The 18,766-nt window shown below is 45.9% G+C and overlaps 1 protein-coding gene across 1 annotated transcript; it reads right to left on the reverse strand.

The window, feature by feature from the left end:
- Positions 1 to 5,990: 5,990 nt before the first annotated feature.
- On the reverse strand, positions 5,991 to 17,661 carry LOC147731666 (uncharacterized). The gene is made up of 4 exons (XM_086956805.1): positions 17,568 to 17,661; positions 16,141 to 16,221; positions 15,330 to 15,456; positions 5,991 to 7,375 (listed from the first exon to the last, which is right to left on the reverse strand). Exons 2-4 carry the CDS (start codon positions 16,187 to 16,189, stop codon positions 6,190 to 6,192), a joined length of 1,362 nt encoding a protein of 453 aa, XP_086812931.1. The 5' UTR covers positions 16,190 to 16,221; positions 17,568 to 17,661; the 3' UTR covers positions 5,991 to 6,189.
- Between the last annotated feature and the right edge of the window lie 1,105 nt (positions 17,662 to 18,766).

Here is an 18,766-nt window from a genome sequence, read left to right on the forward strand (position 1 = left end):
TGAGGGACTCATCAACAGGTTGTATTCCGGGTCGGGAGAAGACGTATTGCAGAGGCAGAGTTCCAATGCCCATTGAAAGGAACATTCCAAGCTAGAGAAGACGGGTTGCACGCAAGTGTAGTATGCAAAGCCGAAAGACAGTTCATAAGCTTCGCTGAGTGTAGCCGGCGGCAGAATACCATAAAAGTCAAGCATATGGTCACAAAGCATTTGCAGCCGATCTGGGTTGTGTAGAACCACAACAGGTGCAGCCATAGCACAGTAGTCAATAGCAGAACACCAGCGGCTATGGTGACCAACAGAGGTAAACCTCCAAATACGCTGGAAAAAATAGAATGCATAAAGACTGGTATCACACCAAATATAGTCTAAAAAGAGGTCACAAGGCCAGAGCCCACTACTTTAAAAAACATGAAACAGGCCGCATCGAGGACCCCGAGAATTAATTCACTGAAATGGAGTGGGTTATTCGTATTTAAAAGGGCTTGAATTTCAGAATTAGTGCTCGCTATCTGCAAAACGAATGTTTCACATGCAGAAGTGAGCGGGTCTTCTTGCTGAAATATTAGAGCTTTTATTCTGCTCAACTTATTGAAGTCTGTTTTCACAGTCAGGATGCAAGACCAAATCGAGACTTCAAGCTTCCCCTGTGGGGGCGGGAAAAGCACATTTTTCCGACAAACTACGGGCTGTGAAACTGTTACAATATATGGGATGCCAGCCAGCAAACATCAACAATCTTTGTTATCAAAAGAAGATAGCTACCGTTAGCATGCAGAGTGAAAGTGGGTTTATTAGCTGGTACTGGAATACCTTTTAAAACACATGCAACATTCGGGGAGGTAACACTACAAGCCCTGTGTAACTGTATGTTTTTGCGGACAAGGGAACGACCTATTGTCGAATCACAAGATTCTCCTGTAAGATATACCTCCTTTTTATCTCCCAAACATCTGTAGGTGAAAGGCAAGGACCATAACTCATGCAGGAAAGCGCTGCCGAGGGGTTCATAGCGACCTATCGGGTAATCCTTCATACAGGAGCTAAAATGAAACATTGAAACTGGTAAAGAGATAACCCCGTGGATGAGCCAGACAGCATAGTCCATTTCTGCCACGGATAAGAGTAAAGGGTCTATCTTTTCAATATGTAAATAGTGTATGTTGCATCATTCATGGACATAAATTGCTGTTTTTCTGTCAAATTAAAAGGCAAAAACGAAGCAGATGCATTTAAATAATCCCATGGCACTTTCCCATTTTCAGAGTTTGCAAAATCCATGCAAACTGCATAACAGAACGCAATTGACTTTGACCATGATACAATACAAAGCGATACAAAAGGGGATGATGTACAGAGCGCTTGAGCAAATCAAACACTCACCCCCAGTCAACTGATCTGGGTTTAATCCATCACCATTCTTTATCCCACTCAGCCACCCCAATTCAGACATGACCATATGCAAATCAGTTTGACCCTGTGCCTCATGGGAACAGTCCAGTCTGAACTGCCAAGCCATGTCTTCCCTGGAACGGAAACAAGCATCCTGGGACCGGTTTCGGATTCATAATCCTCATCAGCCAGGCTATCTTGAATCCAGTGGCCAAGTGAGCAAGGGACTCACGTCCGAGCATACCCTGCCAACTTAGGGTGAACAAAGCGATACAAAAGGGGATGATGGACGGAGCGCTTGAGCAAATCAAACACTCACCCCCAGTCAACTGATCTGGGTTTAAACCATCACCATTCTTTAGCCCACTAAGCCACCTCAGTTCAGAAATGACCATATGCAAATCAGTCTGACCCTGTGCCTCATGGGAACAGTCCAGCCCGAACTGCCAAGCCATGTCTTCCCTGGACCGGAAACAAGCATCCTGGGACCGGTTTTGATTTAGGCCCAGATCTCTGTACTGGGGTGAATGTATGACATTGTTCTGCATTCTGTCCATCAACTGTTATTTTTGCATTTGTCACCCTGAGTGGGATGGGAATGCTCAGACGTGAGTCCCATGCTCTCCACACCACTGGAGTCAAGCTGTCCTGGCTGAAGACGGCTGATAGCCAGAAACCGGCCCTAGGATGCTTGATTCCAGTCCAGGAAAGACATGGCTTGGTAGGTCGGGCTGGACTGTTCCCATGAGGCACAGGGTCAAGGCTGATTTGCATATGGCCATGTCTGAACTGGGGTGGTGTGGAGTGGAAAAAAACGATGGATTTAGGCCCAGATCTCTGTACTGGGGTGAATGTACGACATTGTTCTGCATTCTGTCCATCAACTGTTATTTTTGCATGATACAAAACAGACACATCATCTTGAACAATATCAACAACAGATGAAACAATATTATCTAAGGTGTAAATGCGGAAAGACATTGCGTTAATACTATTGTCAACTACAGCAAGTACTTTTTCTAAATTTGCTTGATCTATTTCCCTTAAGCATGAAGCAGCTTCAATTTGAGATATCTTTCAAATTTCATTGTAAGCTGCGTAAATAAATCTCTTTCTCCTGGGACTAGCCAGTCCCTTGATGAAGTCTGCCAAATCAATGTTATTAGCTAACAAAGATAAATGTTGTTTCACGGATGATAAGGATGAGTGCTGTAACCAATTTTGACATAACTTACCCTCAGAGTACGTGGTATCGAGTGTGTATTTGCAAACCGTGGGTCAGGTCTAACCTGTTTGTAACCTGGAACTGTGTTATACAAACGTAATTGGCAGGCATCAGAAGTTGTCTGCCAAACCAGCCATCTTAGTGGATCTAACCTGGAAACATTAAATGTCATATTCTGAAATAAAGCTTGCAATTATTCAATGGAGTAATCAGTATGCAAGCTCCAGTTATGATACATAGCGAGGGTAGGAATGGTAGGGGCATTCATCTGCTTTTTAGTGGCTAAGCCAAAACAGGTTGTTTGATATATGTGATCATTCGAAAGCAGAATTTGTGTTGGGATAAGGAACGCCCGATGTAAGGCTTCAGTGCCACAAACCTGCCAGGGTCTAGAATCCCAGACGGATTTCAAATCAACGGTGGCCTCCCAATGTTCATAGCCACCAAGTAATAATTTATCTATAAAGGAATTGGAATATGACAATTTTGTGTGAGTCAACATCACCTTGGGACTAGATGAAATGTTCAATTTAAAATAAAACGACTCCAGATTTAACCTATCAAAATCTGTAAAATATGTAAATTTCCTTAACAGAGTTTTGGAGCTGCCTTCTAATGGAGTTGTTCAATGTTCCCATTGTGTGTAATTAAACCCATTTCTAAATGAATTTGCCTTATGTAGGAAGTGGTGTCCAAAATGCTGATAGCAATATAAATCGGCATAATTAGAAGTATTTAAATTCAAATCGTCAGCATCAAAGGCAGCATAATACTTCAAATCTGAAAATAAAGATTGTACTACCTGCACATCCCAGTCGTCTGAACGTATGTTCTGTTTCACTACAACACCCATGTATACATGAAGTACATTTGGTATGTTAATAATCTCTGTCGGGCAGTGAATTTGGAAATCCACAGCATCCCAGACAATGCCGTCAGTAACTGGAAAGGCAGAAATGTTTACGACAAGAGTCTGGTCTCGCTTCATTATGTGGGAACACGAGTGCATAGCCAAAAAGTTCCAGTTGCCAACTGAGATCTCTATCACTGTAGATATTGGTGTGAGATCACCATCACTGCAGATATTGGTGTGAGATCACTATCACTGCAGATATAGGTATTAGATCACTATCACCGCAGATATAGGTGTGAGAGCTCCATCACTGTAGATATTGGTGTGAGTTCACCATCACTGCACATATAGGTGTGAGATCACTATCACTACAGATATAGGTGTGAGGTCACCTTTACTTCAGATATAGGTATGATATCACTATCACCTCAGATATAGGAGTAAGATCACTATCACTGCAGATATAGGTGTGAGCTCACTAACACTGCAGATACAGGTATGGGATCACTATCATTGCAGATATAGGTGTGAGATCTCTATCACTGTAGATATTGGTGTGAGATCACCATTACACCAGATATAGGTGTGAGATCACTATCACTGCAGATATAGGTGTGCGATCACTATTACTGCAGATATAGCTGTGAGATCACCGTCACTGCAGATATAGGTGTCAGATCACTATCACTGTAGCTATTGGTGTCAGATCAATATCACTGCAGATATAGGTGTGAGAACACCATTACTTCAGAAATAGGTGTGAGATCAAAATTACTGCAGATATAGGTGTGAGAGCACATCACTGCAGATATAGGTGTGCGATCACTATCACTGTAGATAGAGGTGTGCGATCACTATTACTGCAGATATAGGTGTGAGTTCACCGTCACTGCAGATATAGGTGTCAGATCACTATCACTGTAGCTATTGGTGTCAGATCACCATGACTGCAGATATAGGTGTGAGAACACCATTACTTCAGATATCGATGTGAGATCAATATTACTACAGATATAGGTGTGAGATCACGTCACTGCAGATATAGGTGTGAGATCACTATCACTGTAGATATAGGTGTGAGATCAATATCACTGCAGGTATAGGTGTGAGATCACCATTACTGCAGATATAGCTGTGAGATCACTAGCAGTGCAGATATAGGTGTGAGATCAACATCACTGCAGATTAGGTGTGAGATCACTATCACTGCAGATATATAGGTGTGAGATCACAATTACTTCTAAGATATAGGTGTGAGATTACTATCACTGCAGATATAGGTGTGAGATCACTATCACTGCTGATATAGATATGATATCACCATCACTGCAGATATAAGTGTGAGATCACTATCACTACAGATATATAGAATACCTCCTTGTTCGATATACAAGAGTTTAAGCTATTGGCATTGTAAATGACAATGCCTTTTATTTATGTTTTAAAAACAAAAACAGAAATCAAAGGTATTGTCATGTACAATGTCAATAGCTCAAACTGGTGTAAATGCGAGACCCATTGCATTGCAAATGCTTGTTGTTAATTTGCTGTCATGCATCTTAATGGTTGTTTGCCGGGATCTGAAAAACACTTGTAAAGGCGTTTTAGACATGCACCGCATGTCCGCCATACTTTATCCAGGGAAAGCAATATATTTTCCAAAAGGTAAATGACTCTTCGAGGGTCGCGTGGATGTGGAAGGAGCAGGCCCATGTCAAGCTGAAACCTAACATGTCACTGTCTCATATCCAGCCACACGAGAAGCTCAAGGGGGAAACTGGCACGTGATTTTTTGCCCCCAATCCTGCCAGAATGTCTGAAGCACCTGTTTACTGTAAATGTCCTTGATATTCCGCAACAAGTGTTCTTCTGTCTGTTGAAAGAGTGAACAAATACACATGTGCATCCCCTGTTCACACCATTGCTAGTAAGCGAGTCCTCTTGCTGTGAGTCTAGTCAAATTATAAGAAATGTAGAAAGTTCTTTTTTGTGGTCCTTCCCTCGCCCGTGGGTGCAGTGAAGCAGCAATTTAACAGTGGACTGCTTCTACTGCACAGGTTGCATCAATAAATATGTCAAATCAGCTGTAACCACTGCACCATCCACAATTACATTGTGGCCTACTCATCTTCATGACTTTACATATCAATTTGTTATTTACCACCACAATCAACACCATATTATTGTCAATGCCTTTTCATTACCAGCTCCCGTAGCCTTAAAACCCTAAACTCAATTGCAACCCTCTGCCCTAACCCCTAATTAAAACCCTAACTCTAACCCTAACCATCTAACACCAGCCTTAGTCCTGATTCCCAACCTTCTACCCCAACATAAATATTAATTTATTCTAACCCAGTCCCAAAGACCCTATTCCAAACCCTCATCACAACCACAAACCATAGCCCCTAACCTCAGCCTCGAACTAAACGAATGTATATAGGATAATGTCAGGGGGCACATTCCAGCTATTCAACAAGAGAAACAATTCAACAGTAGACACATTAACCAGGCTTGAACTGTGGTTCACAAAATCTATTTTATTGGTCATGTGCAGCTTTGAAGAGGATGTTTCATTATTTTATTTTGCAAATATTCTCAGGAATGGAGTTTGGAGTTTCTGCACAGCCTTATTATTAAATCTGCTAATGAGCATGGATGTGTTGTCTGTTAAATAACAGTGGGTTCTTCCGAATATTGGTGCCGGTCGATGGGCCCATCAGTTCTCAGCCTGTTCATACCTGTTCAGGAAGGAGATGATCTTATCCCTTACGCCCCTTTCAAGCATGTCCAACTCATCCTGGATTTGACTAGTGTATGGATCCAGATTCCTCCTCATCTCTTCAGCTCTCTGGATGATCATTGTTTTTAGATCCTCTCCATATGGGGAAGCTGACAGGCTGAACTCCTCGATCCTCTGGTTCACTTTCTTGTTAAAGTCTTCCAAGTACGGTGATAAATTCTGCCCAATGTCGTCCAAGTGAAGTTTCTCTTTGATTTGGTTGGTGGAGGAGAGTATTTGCTGTCTCATGTCTTCCACATTGACAGAGAACTTGGTTCTCATATCCTCTATGTTTTTCTGCATCTGGAAGGCCATGATCTCAATCTTTTGGTTGAGGTGTTCTTTGACATTCTGTGCGTACGGTGTCAAATGCTTCTGCAGCTCCTCAATGTTCTGCTCAATCTTCGCCAGGACCTCATCACTGTAAGGGCTCAGGTTCTTCTTCATCTGCTGTGCTTTTTCACAGATCTTTCCCTGAAGTTCCTCAGCATACGGGCTAAGGGCCAAATGCAGATTGCCCACATTTTCTTGCAGTTTGGCCTGAAGCTGTTCGGCATATGGTGAGAGTTCAGTCTGGAGGCTGTTCATCTTTTCCTGGAGTTTGGCCTCAAGATCCTCAGTGTATGGCTTGATCACTGCTTGGAGGTGGTCAACATTTTCCTGAAGTCTGGCCTCAAGCTCCTCAGCATACGGAATGAATGCTGCCTGGAAGTTATTCATATTTTCCTTAAGTCTAGCTTGAAGCTCCTCAGTGTATGGGGTGAGCTGGAGACGAAGCTCCTCTGCATTTTTCTGGACACGAGTGGCAAGTTCCTCGGCATATGGGGTGAGCACCTGACGAATCTCCCCTGCATTTTCCTGTACCCGACTAGCAAACTCCTCAGCATATGGAGTCAGCTTCAGCTGTAGCTCCTCAATGTTCTTGTTAAGCTGCTTGTGGATATCATCTGCATATGGTGACACCTTCAACCGTAACTCCTCCAGCTCCAGGCGTATCTGCTCCTTTAGTTTCTCTGAGTCTTGGGAGAGCCGTGCATGGAGCTGGGCGGTGAAAGGAACTAGCTGGCTTTGTAGGTGTGCAGCATAAAGAGGAACATCATGGAGGTTTTCCTGAAGGAGGGTGCTAAGGAAAAACAATTAAAAAATTGATCAATATTACTAATTCAGATGAAATATCCTATATTTTTAGTATATGACAGCTAACCTTTTTTCCCCTTTCCTCTCTCCTCTTCCTCCAATATCTGCATCCTAAAATTTCTTCTATTGAACAATAAAATCCAAAATGGTCTTGGAAGTTTCTCAACTAGCTCAATTCTCTAAGGTTGAACTATACAATCATTTTACTTAGATCCCTTACTCAGTAAGTATAACAACCGGGTGGGTTACTCAATAGAGTCATGGAATAGAGGGGCGCTGGCGAGGGCATGGCACTGGGACAATGGGGTCCCGGAACCCAGTGATCTTATGCAGTCTGTCCAAGGAAATGGACCAACTGTTAGTCTGTGTGTCAAAACCAAAGCCTCAAAGCTGGTGTGAGCAGCACTAGAGGTTAGAGAATTGTGATATGGCTGAAAGCTCCCTGTCACTGCTGAGATATGCAGATAATAGAAGCAAAAAGGGTATATGAAACCCATAGTCTTCAAAATAAAACTAGAATGCTATCAAAGCTGGAACAGGCATTTAAATTTAGAAGACATGTTAGTGGAATATTGTAGAGGTACATTAAGAAACCTCAGAGCTTGTGGCCATAAAAAGGAGAGGTGAGGTTAAAGATTTTAATTACAGGGGCATGGCTTGGCACCAGCCAAGATGGCTGCGCACTTAGGGGGAGATTTACTAAGATTTTGCGCCGTGTTTGCATCACCCAAATGACGCAAAAAGGTGCAAAATCTTTTTTTCCTAATTAACTTTCCAGCGCTAAACTTGTTTAGTTCTGGAAATAATGTTAAAGTAATGCGGAGTAGTGCATAGTGCTGCTTCACATTACTTTGCACCATGGGGGCGTACCAAGGGTGTTACACGGGCATTCCCATGAAACCACCTAAGGTTTCTCATGCTAAACCTAATTTACTAAAAACAGTAGATTGTCCTTCCTTTTCCGACTTTGCATGCGTGCTGCACTGTGCAGGGGGGGGACATATCACAGATTGGGCCTTACCGGGCAAAGTGAACAGATTGCAGAGACACCCTGTGCCCCCGGGACCAGTGTGACTGAGGGAGGTGCATGGATACAAAAATATCATAGGGCTCCCATTTCTAGCAATGGAAAGGGCAGCCTCGTGGGTGCAGGGGAGAGCTGGTGGCTAAAATAGCATACCAGAGTGGTGCCAGGGGCTGTGCTGCAAAGAAAACGAGTGATGACCCCTCCTGAACACTGCTGGCTGGCAGCTGGACGATGGATCATTACAGTGGTGATTAGAGTGATGTGCTTAACAAGCTCAATTGATCTGTGCCTGGTTCTCTTCTCTCCCCAGCCCTCCCTATTTGTGCCCTTTCTCCTTTGGGGGCCTGCCCCCCTACAAAACTTCTGGACTGGCGAGTTGGGAGCACTGGGAGGAAGCCATGCGGCACTAGGTAGTGCCCTACGAGAACCTGAAGAGGGATTCCAGGTGCAACATGAATGCGCTGACGGAGGAACAACCTACAGGCCTAGATGTCACCTTAAACACAGCACTGTGTGACAGGGTGCTAAGCTGTGCCTGGGCATTGAGAGGAGCATCAGGAAGCCGTACATGATTTGGCTGGAGGGGGCCATGGCTTCTAGTAATTGTGAGGTGCAGTGGCTCAGCCCTTTGGATGCGATGGCCCACTTGTATGTCATACCGATGACCCAACTTAGACCTGCCACTTGACAGGAGATCAAACTGGGAACCCGGAGGGGCCCACATAAGGCTAAACAGTAAGGTGCTGTGGCGAACCCTAAACAAGCAACCAGAACTGGGGGTCCTGAGGAGGACACTCTGGAATTGCAGATACTAGTTGTGCCACGTGAGGATTTAGCCAAACAGCGATTTACCAGTGTGGTGTCGCTTGGGCACCAGAGGCGCAGTTGAAAACAGGGTCTGGCATGCTCTGTGAGGAGGACCTGGCAACACTGTCCTTCGGGCTATGGTTAGGGCTAGGGGAGTGGTGCACTCACAGACCAACAAAATGGATAGATATGCCATACCAAAGCCAGCCTCTGAGGCACCCGGAGAACAGGCAGAACAAACAGAAATGAGGGAGCCCTTCCAGTGCCATCATGGTGCTATATGTGACCTCAAGAGTACCATTGAACCTATGTTAGATACTGCGACTGTCGATGTTAAACTCCACAAAGTAGACTTTAAAAAGATTTCCCAAAAAGGGAATACATCCAAATCCCATATTAACTTGCTATAATCCACTTCCAAAAAGCAGGATGAGCAAGTGCAATACCTCACGAAAAAACACGCAATAATTGCAGCAAAACTAGAAGACCAAGAAGGCAGAGCTTGCAGGAATAAAATCACGGTAGTAGGAGCTCCCAAGGGGAAGGAGGGGCTCAGTGCTTAGCTCTTTCTAGAAGACCTTTTAGTCAATACTGTGCACACTAAACGCTTCTTGAACTTCTTTTCTATTGAGCATGCACTCATGGCGCCTGTCCGAAAGTTGAAACCTGGAGCCTCTCCATTAACAATTATAGCCAGGATCTTTAAATGCTGTGAGAGGGACACTATCCTACAGGCAGCCTTTTCTCATGGTAACAAGACCTATGAAAATGCTACGGTGCGCTTCTTTGCCGATTTCACCCTGCAAGTTCAGTGCCAGCGCAGAAGCTTTGAAAAAGGTAATAAAGTACTCTGTGGCAAAGAACTTAAGTACATGATGCTCTATCCAGTAATGCTTGAAGATGTGGCAAAAGGCAAATTGTGGCACTTCACCCCTCCAGAGGGTTGGTACACTGCTGGTCATCGGTCTCAACGAGAGGGGGGAAGGGCACCCAATCGATTAGCTGGAAGAGGAGGGACTTGTTTGCAATGAGGGACAGATCGAGGATGGGGCTTGGAGAAAGGGCTGAGAACTGGACTCCATGGCTTGACAGCTATGTCATGTCACTCAGTGGAGCTGGTCGACCCGTCAGACACCCAGGATAAAGAAGGATTGTGGCTGCATGATTTTGCATCAGGTATTTTGTGATTGGATTTGCCTGCCCAGGTAGGAGACAAAGGGAACTCCGGGAGGGGGGAGAGTAGATTTATGATGCTGTTATATTTGAAGCAGAGAACCTAAGAAAGGCGAAGGGGTACAGTAACATGATCATACCAGTGCAGCCCTCGAGGTGGTGCTGGCCAGCCCTAAATAATTGCATGATATCATTTGGACAACAGGCGCTCTACATGTTGGGTTTGTGGTGGGCAGCTCTGAGCCTACTGTGCAGGGTAGCAGGCTGGGGGAGTTACAACATTGGGTATATCAGATTCATTTCAGTTTTTGTTCTATCTTCTGTTTTCTTCAGCTCAGTGAGCATAGGCACATAAGGACAGTGATCGGGGACATGCTGGGAAAGGGTAGGATTTTTACTCTGCCATTACACGCGGAGACAGCCCTGTACACTATATCACGCTAGATGGTACACCTCACTCAGCAGTGAAGGTCCTAACGTGGTGCCTAAATGGCTTAGGCAACACAATTAAATTAATATTAGTGCTAAAATACCTCCGTAGAGATGTCCCAGACATAGTTCTTCTACAGGAGACTCACTTGAAGGGCAACCATTATGAGGCCATGGATCACCAACTCGAGGGGCGCAGGCATATTGCTAACAAAATCGGTGCCTTATATCCCTTGACGCACTTGGACTGACCAGCTGGGTCCCTTTGTGGCACAGACGGGTACTTGGGAGAGGCACACGCTCAACATCTGCTCAGTCTATATACCATGCAGAGGTATCACCCAGAGACTTTTCCCGCCCTAGGGCTATCCTGATGGAAGTGCCCCTGGGATCCTCATATTAGAAGTGGACTCCAATGCGACAATGGGCCCAGCACTAGATAGAGACTCTAAGGGCCTATTTACAATATTCTGATGCATAGTAGCAAAGCTAGCATTTCTGCTGCACTGCCGTGCATCAAAATAAAGGGCAGTAATAAACTGCATCTACAAGAAACTGGGGATTCCTGTCCTTGCCCCCGTGCCTGCGTAGAAAGATCAGCCATGCAGCAGCACAGACATCTTTGCGTCATTTTGCAAGGGTGCCTGCTCTGAGATGATGATTGTTTTTGTGCAGGTGCAACGATAGCAGAGTCGTTTGCTACATATTATGAAGATATATAAGTACGTCTGCGACTGTTAGGGTGGGGGAAGATTGCGTTGGCCTTCTAAAACACCCCCCCCTTCCGGCTCTCTCAGGCAAAGATTGAGCAGCTTTGGAGAAAGACCTAAGTGCAAAAGAAGTTAAACAGGCAATCCGAGACCTGCAGTCGGGGAAAGGAGGCAGGGCCTAACAGCCTACCAGTGGAACTATATGAGTGCGAATAATGTAGCAGGACACATGCTAAATATGTTCAAGGAGGCCCAGGAGGTGGGTCGCCTGCCGGAAGATCAAAGAACCGCTAACATAGTGGTTATCCCCAAAAAGAAAAGCCAACTGCAGCCTGTAGCTTCTACAGACCAACCTGGTTGTTAAATTGATAGGCAAAGTTCCTGGCCAAGATCCTGGCCAACAGACTGCAGCCAGTTATAACTACAGTGATACATCCAGATCAGTCTGGCTTTATGCCACACAGGGGTATCCAATTACACCTGAGGTCTTTCTTAGGAGTACCTCATATGACTGAGGCTACACAAGCTGAACAGGCCGTATTGCTCTTATTGGATGCTCAGGTGGCATTTAATAGCACTGAATGGAGCTTTCACTTTGCTGCTCAGATAACGCTAGACTTTGGACCTCGATATTGTAAATGGATCCAGCTTCTATATCAAGACCCACTGGAATAGGTGTGGGTCAATAATGAACTGTTATGACCCTTTGTTTTTCATAGGGGCACAAGGCAGGCCTGCTCACTGCCTCAATGATATTTGCCCTTGAACCTCTAGTGGCATGGGTTCACCAGGACTTTCTTATACAAGATATCAGCAGAGGCCGGGACTGGGAAGAGAGGATCTCTCTATATGCTGCTGATATCCTGTTAGATGCCCCACAGCCCTGCTCCACAGTGGATAGCACCTTGCACATCTTCCAACTCTTTAAGGGATACCCTGGCTATGAAATTAACTAGGAAAAGTCCCTAATTTTTCCCATAAAGGGCGGTATCCCCAGACTGACTTCGAGATTTATAGCCTCAACAGTGCAAGATGGCTTCTGATACTTGGGCATCTACATCACCAGAGACGCAGAAGAATTTCTGAAAAGGAACAGCTTCCCGCAGCTGGACCGCCTCTGAAATGATGTCGCTCACTGGTGAATGCTTCCAATCTCCCTGATGGGCAGGCAGGGGTTCTTTAAGATGATGACCCTCCCAAGATTGCTAAATGATTTACAGAATACCCCATATAAAATCTCCCTTGACTTCTTTAAGAAAGTTGATGGCTCACTACGGCAACTCCCGTGGGACCGGGGCAGTTCAAGAATCGCACTCTGCAAGCTCCAGAGAGGGGTTTATGAAGGGGGTCTGGCGGTCCAAGATATATGCAGATATTACTGGGTGGCACAATTGATAGTAAATACTAATAAATGACTGGGTGTTCTCGGACAGTACTGAGCCTGCGTACAGTGCAGGCTCAGCACTCGCGCTGCTCCTCACTGCGTTATGGAAAAGGACATGAGGGTGCCCTTCCATGCCCTACACAGCTGATGGTAAGGACATGGTGAGAAGCCACTAGATTCCTGGGATGGGACAACAAACTGACAGACAGAGACCTTCTGCAAGAGGTTCGGGATCTGAAGGGGTTCTCCAAACAGAAACTAATAGCCATTCTAACTACTGGGGGGGGTGGAAAGGGCAAGCATTACTCAGATTTGAGGCTCTACAGCAGCAGTATGAGATTGCTGAATCATAAATGCTTAAATATTTACAATTGGGTCACACTCTTAGGCACTACATACTGGAGATGGAGCAATTACCAAAGTCGGCACCTTTAGAGGATCGGGTCCTCTTGAACCCCATGACAGAGAGGGCGGGATCCTTGACCGATAAGAACATGAGGAGTAATTCCCCCGACCCTCTGCAGAAGCTGCGGGAAGCATGGGAGGGAGACCTTGGACTTATAGAAGAAGAGGATTGGTTGGCGACTATACAAAGTCCCAGAGAGATGGCCATATGGGCTCTGTGCCACCTCATTGAATTGTGAATATACCATAGATCATACTATTCCAGTACGCTTCTGCATCGCCTTGGGAAGTTGCGACACCACCCTTTGTGCTAGGGGTTGTGGTGAGACAGAGTCCTTTGTTCGCATACTTCTGGGAATGTCCGGAAATACAACACTACTGGAGGGGGAGGTTTAAATCATGGCCAATGCCACTGGATTCAACATGCCACTGACTGCCAGGTGGCACCTCCTATGTATAAGTGGTGGAGAGGAGTGGCCTAAATAAAAGAAATATGGCTTACGTTGCCCTCCAGGATTGCCAAGAGAACTTTAGCCCTGGCAGGGGAGCGAGTGGGATGACACGCATTGCGGAATGGGAAGCTGGCGGGGAATGGTGCCAAAGGGCTAAACATGTGGTGTACCAGAGTCAGGGCAGCCCAAAAAATGGGAGAAAGACTGGGACAGTTAGTGTATATACAGGGAAAAGAGGAAGCCCTACAAAAAGGGGTGGACCATACCTTGAGTGCAGAACTGGGGTCACTGTCGAAATTCCATCATATAGCATTGCTAACAACGGTATGCACAATTCTTATCCTTATGTATCCTAGTGGTTATGCCAATCGTACTGTACTTTGCTCTTTTATGTCTACTCTGTACATGATAACCCATTTATGTTTACTGTAGCACTGAGCAACTGTTTAACAAAAAATAAGTAAAAAAGAAAAAGGTTTAAAGGGCAGACAAAGGACAAATTAGGACCTAATTAAGACTCTTGTGGATATGAGTCGGGGTATGAGACTTTGAAGACACTACCTAACCTAAAGCAGGAAACCAGTGCTCGTGAAAGCTTCCACTAAAATCGACTTTTTAATCCCCAAAAAGAAAGACGGGGTGGATAACATTCAAGCATGGAGTTTTAATACGAAAGATTAGCCTATGCGTGTCTATCAACTGAGCTTTGCAAAGGAATTTCTGAACACATGGGCTTAAAAAAGGGGCATCTAACGATGACGTTAAAGAAAGACTGCAAGTTACATTCAAAATATGAATTGGGTTTGAATGGGGCATAGCCACAATGAAAAGATGTATTTGTTTTCAACAGGGGTCTTCGTGGACAGTTTCCAAAGGAGAGGAATTGCTAGAAAGATGTCTAACAATGGAGCATGATGAAGGAAGATAGGGAAGGACTGAAGGACATTCAACAATAAGACCTAATGAATCTTGCTTGGTGGAAAACCTGCAGTTAATAGGAATTCCAGCATCCCTGCTCTTTGGACGATTTCCATTGACTGTGCTTGACTGGGGGGCATCTAGAAAGGGGCCAGATGCTATGTCTGCACAGGACAGTTTTGTGTATGGATTCCAAACAATTTGACTCGGTTGAAAGAGTTCTGGAGCAGGACGCGGTTGAGGAACATACAACAAAGGGGCTTGTTGGTGCCATATCTGACAACTGGCCCTGGTCGTAAGAAGTTGAGCTTGGGGACCTGGCTAATGGATCGGTAAAAATAAAGCCACTGTGGAGATTCCAATGGTTAGGGTTTATTTAAAGATATTTAACCATGGGGCTTTAAGAATCGTGAACCATGGGTTTTAATGTAAGGATTTGTCACAATGCGCCTTGTCGTAAAAATCTGTATTAAAAAATCTGCAGTGTAAGGATCTACAACAATAGGGAGTACAGTAAGGGTTACTAACAATTGGGCTTGGAGTAATGATTATTAGCAATAGAACTTGCACGAGGGATAGTGACTGGTCATTGATAAAGGTGGATTTTTTTGTTCGTACTGTCAGACAATGCTTACTTGAACTGTTTGCTGATTTGCGATTCCTGGATCTGTTGCGCTGCCCGCTTCGCGCTGCTGCGTAGTACTTTTAAGTTATCCCAGAAGCCATCTTCCACCTCATCAGTGCCCACATCTGTGCAGGACCCTGTGGGAACAATAAGCAAGAACAAGGCACTTGAGAAAGAATCCATACATTATCTGCTTTATGAGGACCACCAGTCTGCTGTTCTTTTTGGAGTACACTTCACAAAGGGACAGGTCTACAATAAGGTTGCTACAAAGGCTGACCTATGGATCCATAATGAACGGCACAAGACAGCATAAGGTTACATTCAATGGGCTAAAACAAGCCTTACTGCATGGGCACGGGTGAACCCACAAGGCAAAATATTAGAAAGAGGGTGAGATGGACCAGCAGTTAAGGGGTGTGGAAAATGAAACCAGAAAACAAGTGCCCCCGGTAAGACTTCCCCTCTTGGAGTGTTCCTTTCTCTCGCTGGACTGGCCCATTAGTGTATGCAGATTGAGCGGGGCAGGGGGCCTGAGCACAAGTGGTCTCACTTGTTTTCAGGTGTGTTTCACCAATGTGAACTATTCCCTGTATTTATTTTTATCTAAGTGAAGTTAAGAAAACTTGTCTCTGTAGGAGACCCCCCCCCCCCCCCCCTGTTTTCATAAAACTTCGTAGAAGCAGTGTTTTGCGGAAAGGCAATATGCAAATGTGGGCCACTTTTTTAGCTTGTCCGGGCCTATTTGTTATCTCAATCCAACCCTGGTTAAGTGCTCAGCACATAAAGATGACGTCAGAAGCCAAAGATTCTGCTCTTACCTGTAATGGCCAGCAAGGCCAACACGACGCCAATGGATCTCAGAAACATCTTCAGCTTCGAAAGGAGCTTCGGGGTGGAACCTGGGAGGGAAAATATTGAGCTTAGTATAAAAGTGGAGAGGAGGGGCTTAGAGTCCAAAAGGCTGCAGCCACTGGTGGGAGAGGGCTCCCTTTATGTCGAGAGCCCAACAACCTAGCCACAGATCCCTCCATCAAACACCTCAGTCTGCTGAAACACCAACCCACGCATGACTAGGAATTCGCTGTCTGAAGCCCCGCAGTTCAGCGCAGTGTCTCTGTGGGCTTTAATGGCCCCACCCATCCTGGCCTGTCAGGAGTCGGCTCATATCACTGCAGTATCTCAGGCGCCCCAGCCATGCTGCTCACTCCATCCAAGTGTTCCCCATCTTCCGTGTGCTCACATGTCAGCCCTTAACCACCGACCTTTACCACTGACCATGGCTCCCTTAAGGAAAAGAGACATTTCCAAACTCATCTGCCTGGGATATAAAGCTTTGTCAGGCAATGGACCAAAATATCTGCAGGACAAACTGATTCCATATCTTCCTATAAGAAATCTTAGATCAAAGAGTCAAGTTCTTCTCTCTCCTCTGCGTATTCCTACGTCTAGGTTTGGTGGACCAGCTTTTTCCTATCTGGCCCCTACCACTAGAACCAGCCTCCCTTGTTCGTTAGGGCATGCACGGAGTTTTCAGGTTTAAAAAAACATCTTAAGACCTGGTTGTTCTAATGGCTGCTACTCTGTTTGTTGCTTCAGCGCCGATATGGCCCTTCAGGCGCGATTCGCTGCGCTTTATCAAGTAATATATCCATTAACGTAACATAACTGAAGGGTGTGGCTCAGTGAACCTACGCCCCTCTGTGTCAGACCCCCCCCCCCCCCACCTGATATCACGAGGAACGGAAGATGCCCGAAGCAGAGCCTCTCCCATAACTGCAATATCTGATCTCACACACTCACCCCTCCCTCAGGAAGCATCACTCATCTCTGCGGTGTCTGAGGAGCTCTCGTGTCTCAGCCAGCACCCGACTCACTGACGTGTCCCTGGAGCTCAGGGCAGGCCCCCGCACCCCCACTCATCAGCCCCAAGCCCCAGTCTACAGTGCTCGAATCTCACAGCCCAGATGTCGACTTTCACAACCTGCTCAGCTAGAAACCTCGCTCCAGCACTGAATTGTGTCTGTAGCTTCGCTGCCCCATCCTCCACCGGCCCCCAAGTCAGAAGCCCCTATCAGGGCAGTGCCACTTCCGGTTATGTGCCCCAACCCCCTTAAAGCAGCGGACCTCACCTCTCCTGTACCTGGAGTGCAGATGTGCACCTTCAAGGACAAGAATAACCCCCCACCATAACATCTGGGTCTCAGGCATTCACAGGACCCTCGCAACCCCCTCTTCCACAACTCACCTCTGGACTCTACACCTGCTGGCTGGCCTCTGCCGGTACCAGCCCCTTGTGCCTCGCTGGTATTTATACGAGAGCAAACACCCTCTTCTCTGGATATAGCGCCCAGAGGAAGACCAGAAGGCGCCGTCCTGGACTTTAGACCGGGCAGACGCGTCACCTGTGGACGGTGCCTTATCTGCTGGTGATGCTGGAGCCCTCGCGGGTGCCCTCAGCAGGTGACGCGCAGGGCATTGATCACCATGACTGGACTGCAAACCAACAGCGGATGGTAACATGTGGAGCACACGTCCCACATTTCACCAATCGAGCGCAAAGTGCGAGCTCGACCCTCTTCCAGGGCATCAGGGCTATCTTTACCCCGTACATTTAGACTGTTTATTACTTTGTACTCTGTGACGTCAGAGGGCAGAGAGGGCAGGCTGCAATGAGCAGACAATGTATCTTGGAGGATGGGTCAAATGAAGTCAGAGGTGAGACTGAGGGATGGGGCGAGACATACATTAGTTGATTAATGGAACCTGAGGGGCGAGGGGTACATCAGTAAGGCATGAATGCCTTTAGGGAATCGAATGACCACGTGGCGAGTTTGGGTAAAGAGGGGAAGGTCATTCCCAGGTGAGAACATCCACCAGGCCCTTTCCTTGGTAACTTTGGATGTCCAGTTATGAAAAAGTACAATAAAAGAAAGGCTTTGGTGACCCAAGCCAAAATACCTGTTAATCTACTAGTTTGACTTGTTTGTAGGGGGTTAGGTGAGTGGGAAAAGGTATTTACAACTAAGATAATTCTGAAGGGCTAGATGAGAGTGTCAATGTAAAGTGTAATGGTCACTCCCAGCCTTTTGATGCTAGATGCTCTGGTAATTGCAAACCAGGCCCCGGCACCAGCGCCTTTTCCCTTAAACTGTAACTGTGAATTGGTACACCCAATTGGCAAAGTACTTTAACACCCCTGTAAGGCCCTAGTATAAGGCACCAGTGATACCCAGGGCAAAGATGTAAAAGGGGTGCCTGGGCTGCAGCACTTATTGTGTCACCCTGAGGGACTGAAGTGAAACCAAAGGTTGCAGACCTGCCATGTGAGACCTGCACAAGCAGCTTGCCTGCTCGAGTTCGATCCTGCTCACACCATGCGTGACTGGATCACCTCACTGCATGTAATAAATGTCAGTCACCCCTAGAGTAGGCCTCCATTTAGCC

This window comes from Lissotriton vulgaris, chromosome 2_1 (genome assembly GCF_964263255.1).
Source record: "Lissotriton vulgaris chromosome 2_1, aLisVul1.2, whole genome shotgun sequence".
Taxonomy (NCBI): Eukaryota; Metazoa; Chordata; class Amphibia; order Caudata; family Salamandridae; genus Lissotriton; species Lissotriton vulgaris.

Bases quoted from the DNA above. Each gene is read 5' to 3' on its own strand.
- LOC147731666 (XM_086956805.1), bottom strand. From the start codon at position 16,189: ATGTTTCTGAGATCCATTGGCGTCGTGTTGGCCTTGCTGGCCATTACA. The intron at 15,457-16,140 runs GTAAGAGCAGAA...TTGTTCCCACAG, and splicing joins GGCCTTGCTGGCCATTACAG to GGTCCTGCACAGATGTGGGC. The intron at 7,376-15,329 runs GTAAGCATTGTC...GTTTTTCCTTAG, and splicing joins CAAATCAGCAAACAGTTCAA to CACCCTCCTTCAGGAAAACC.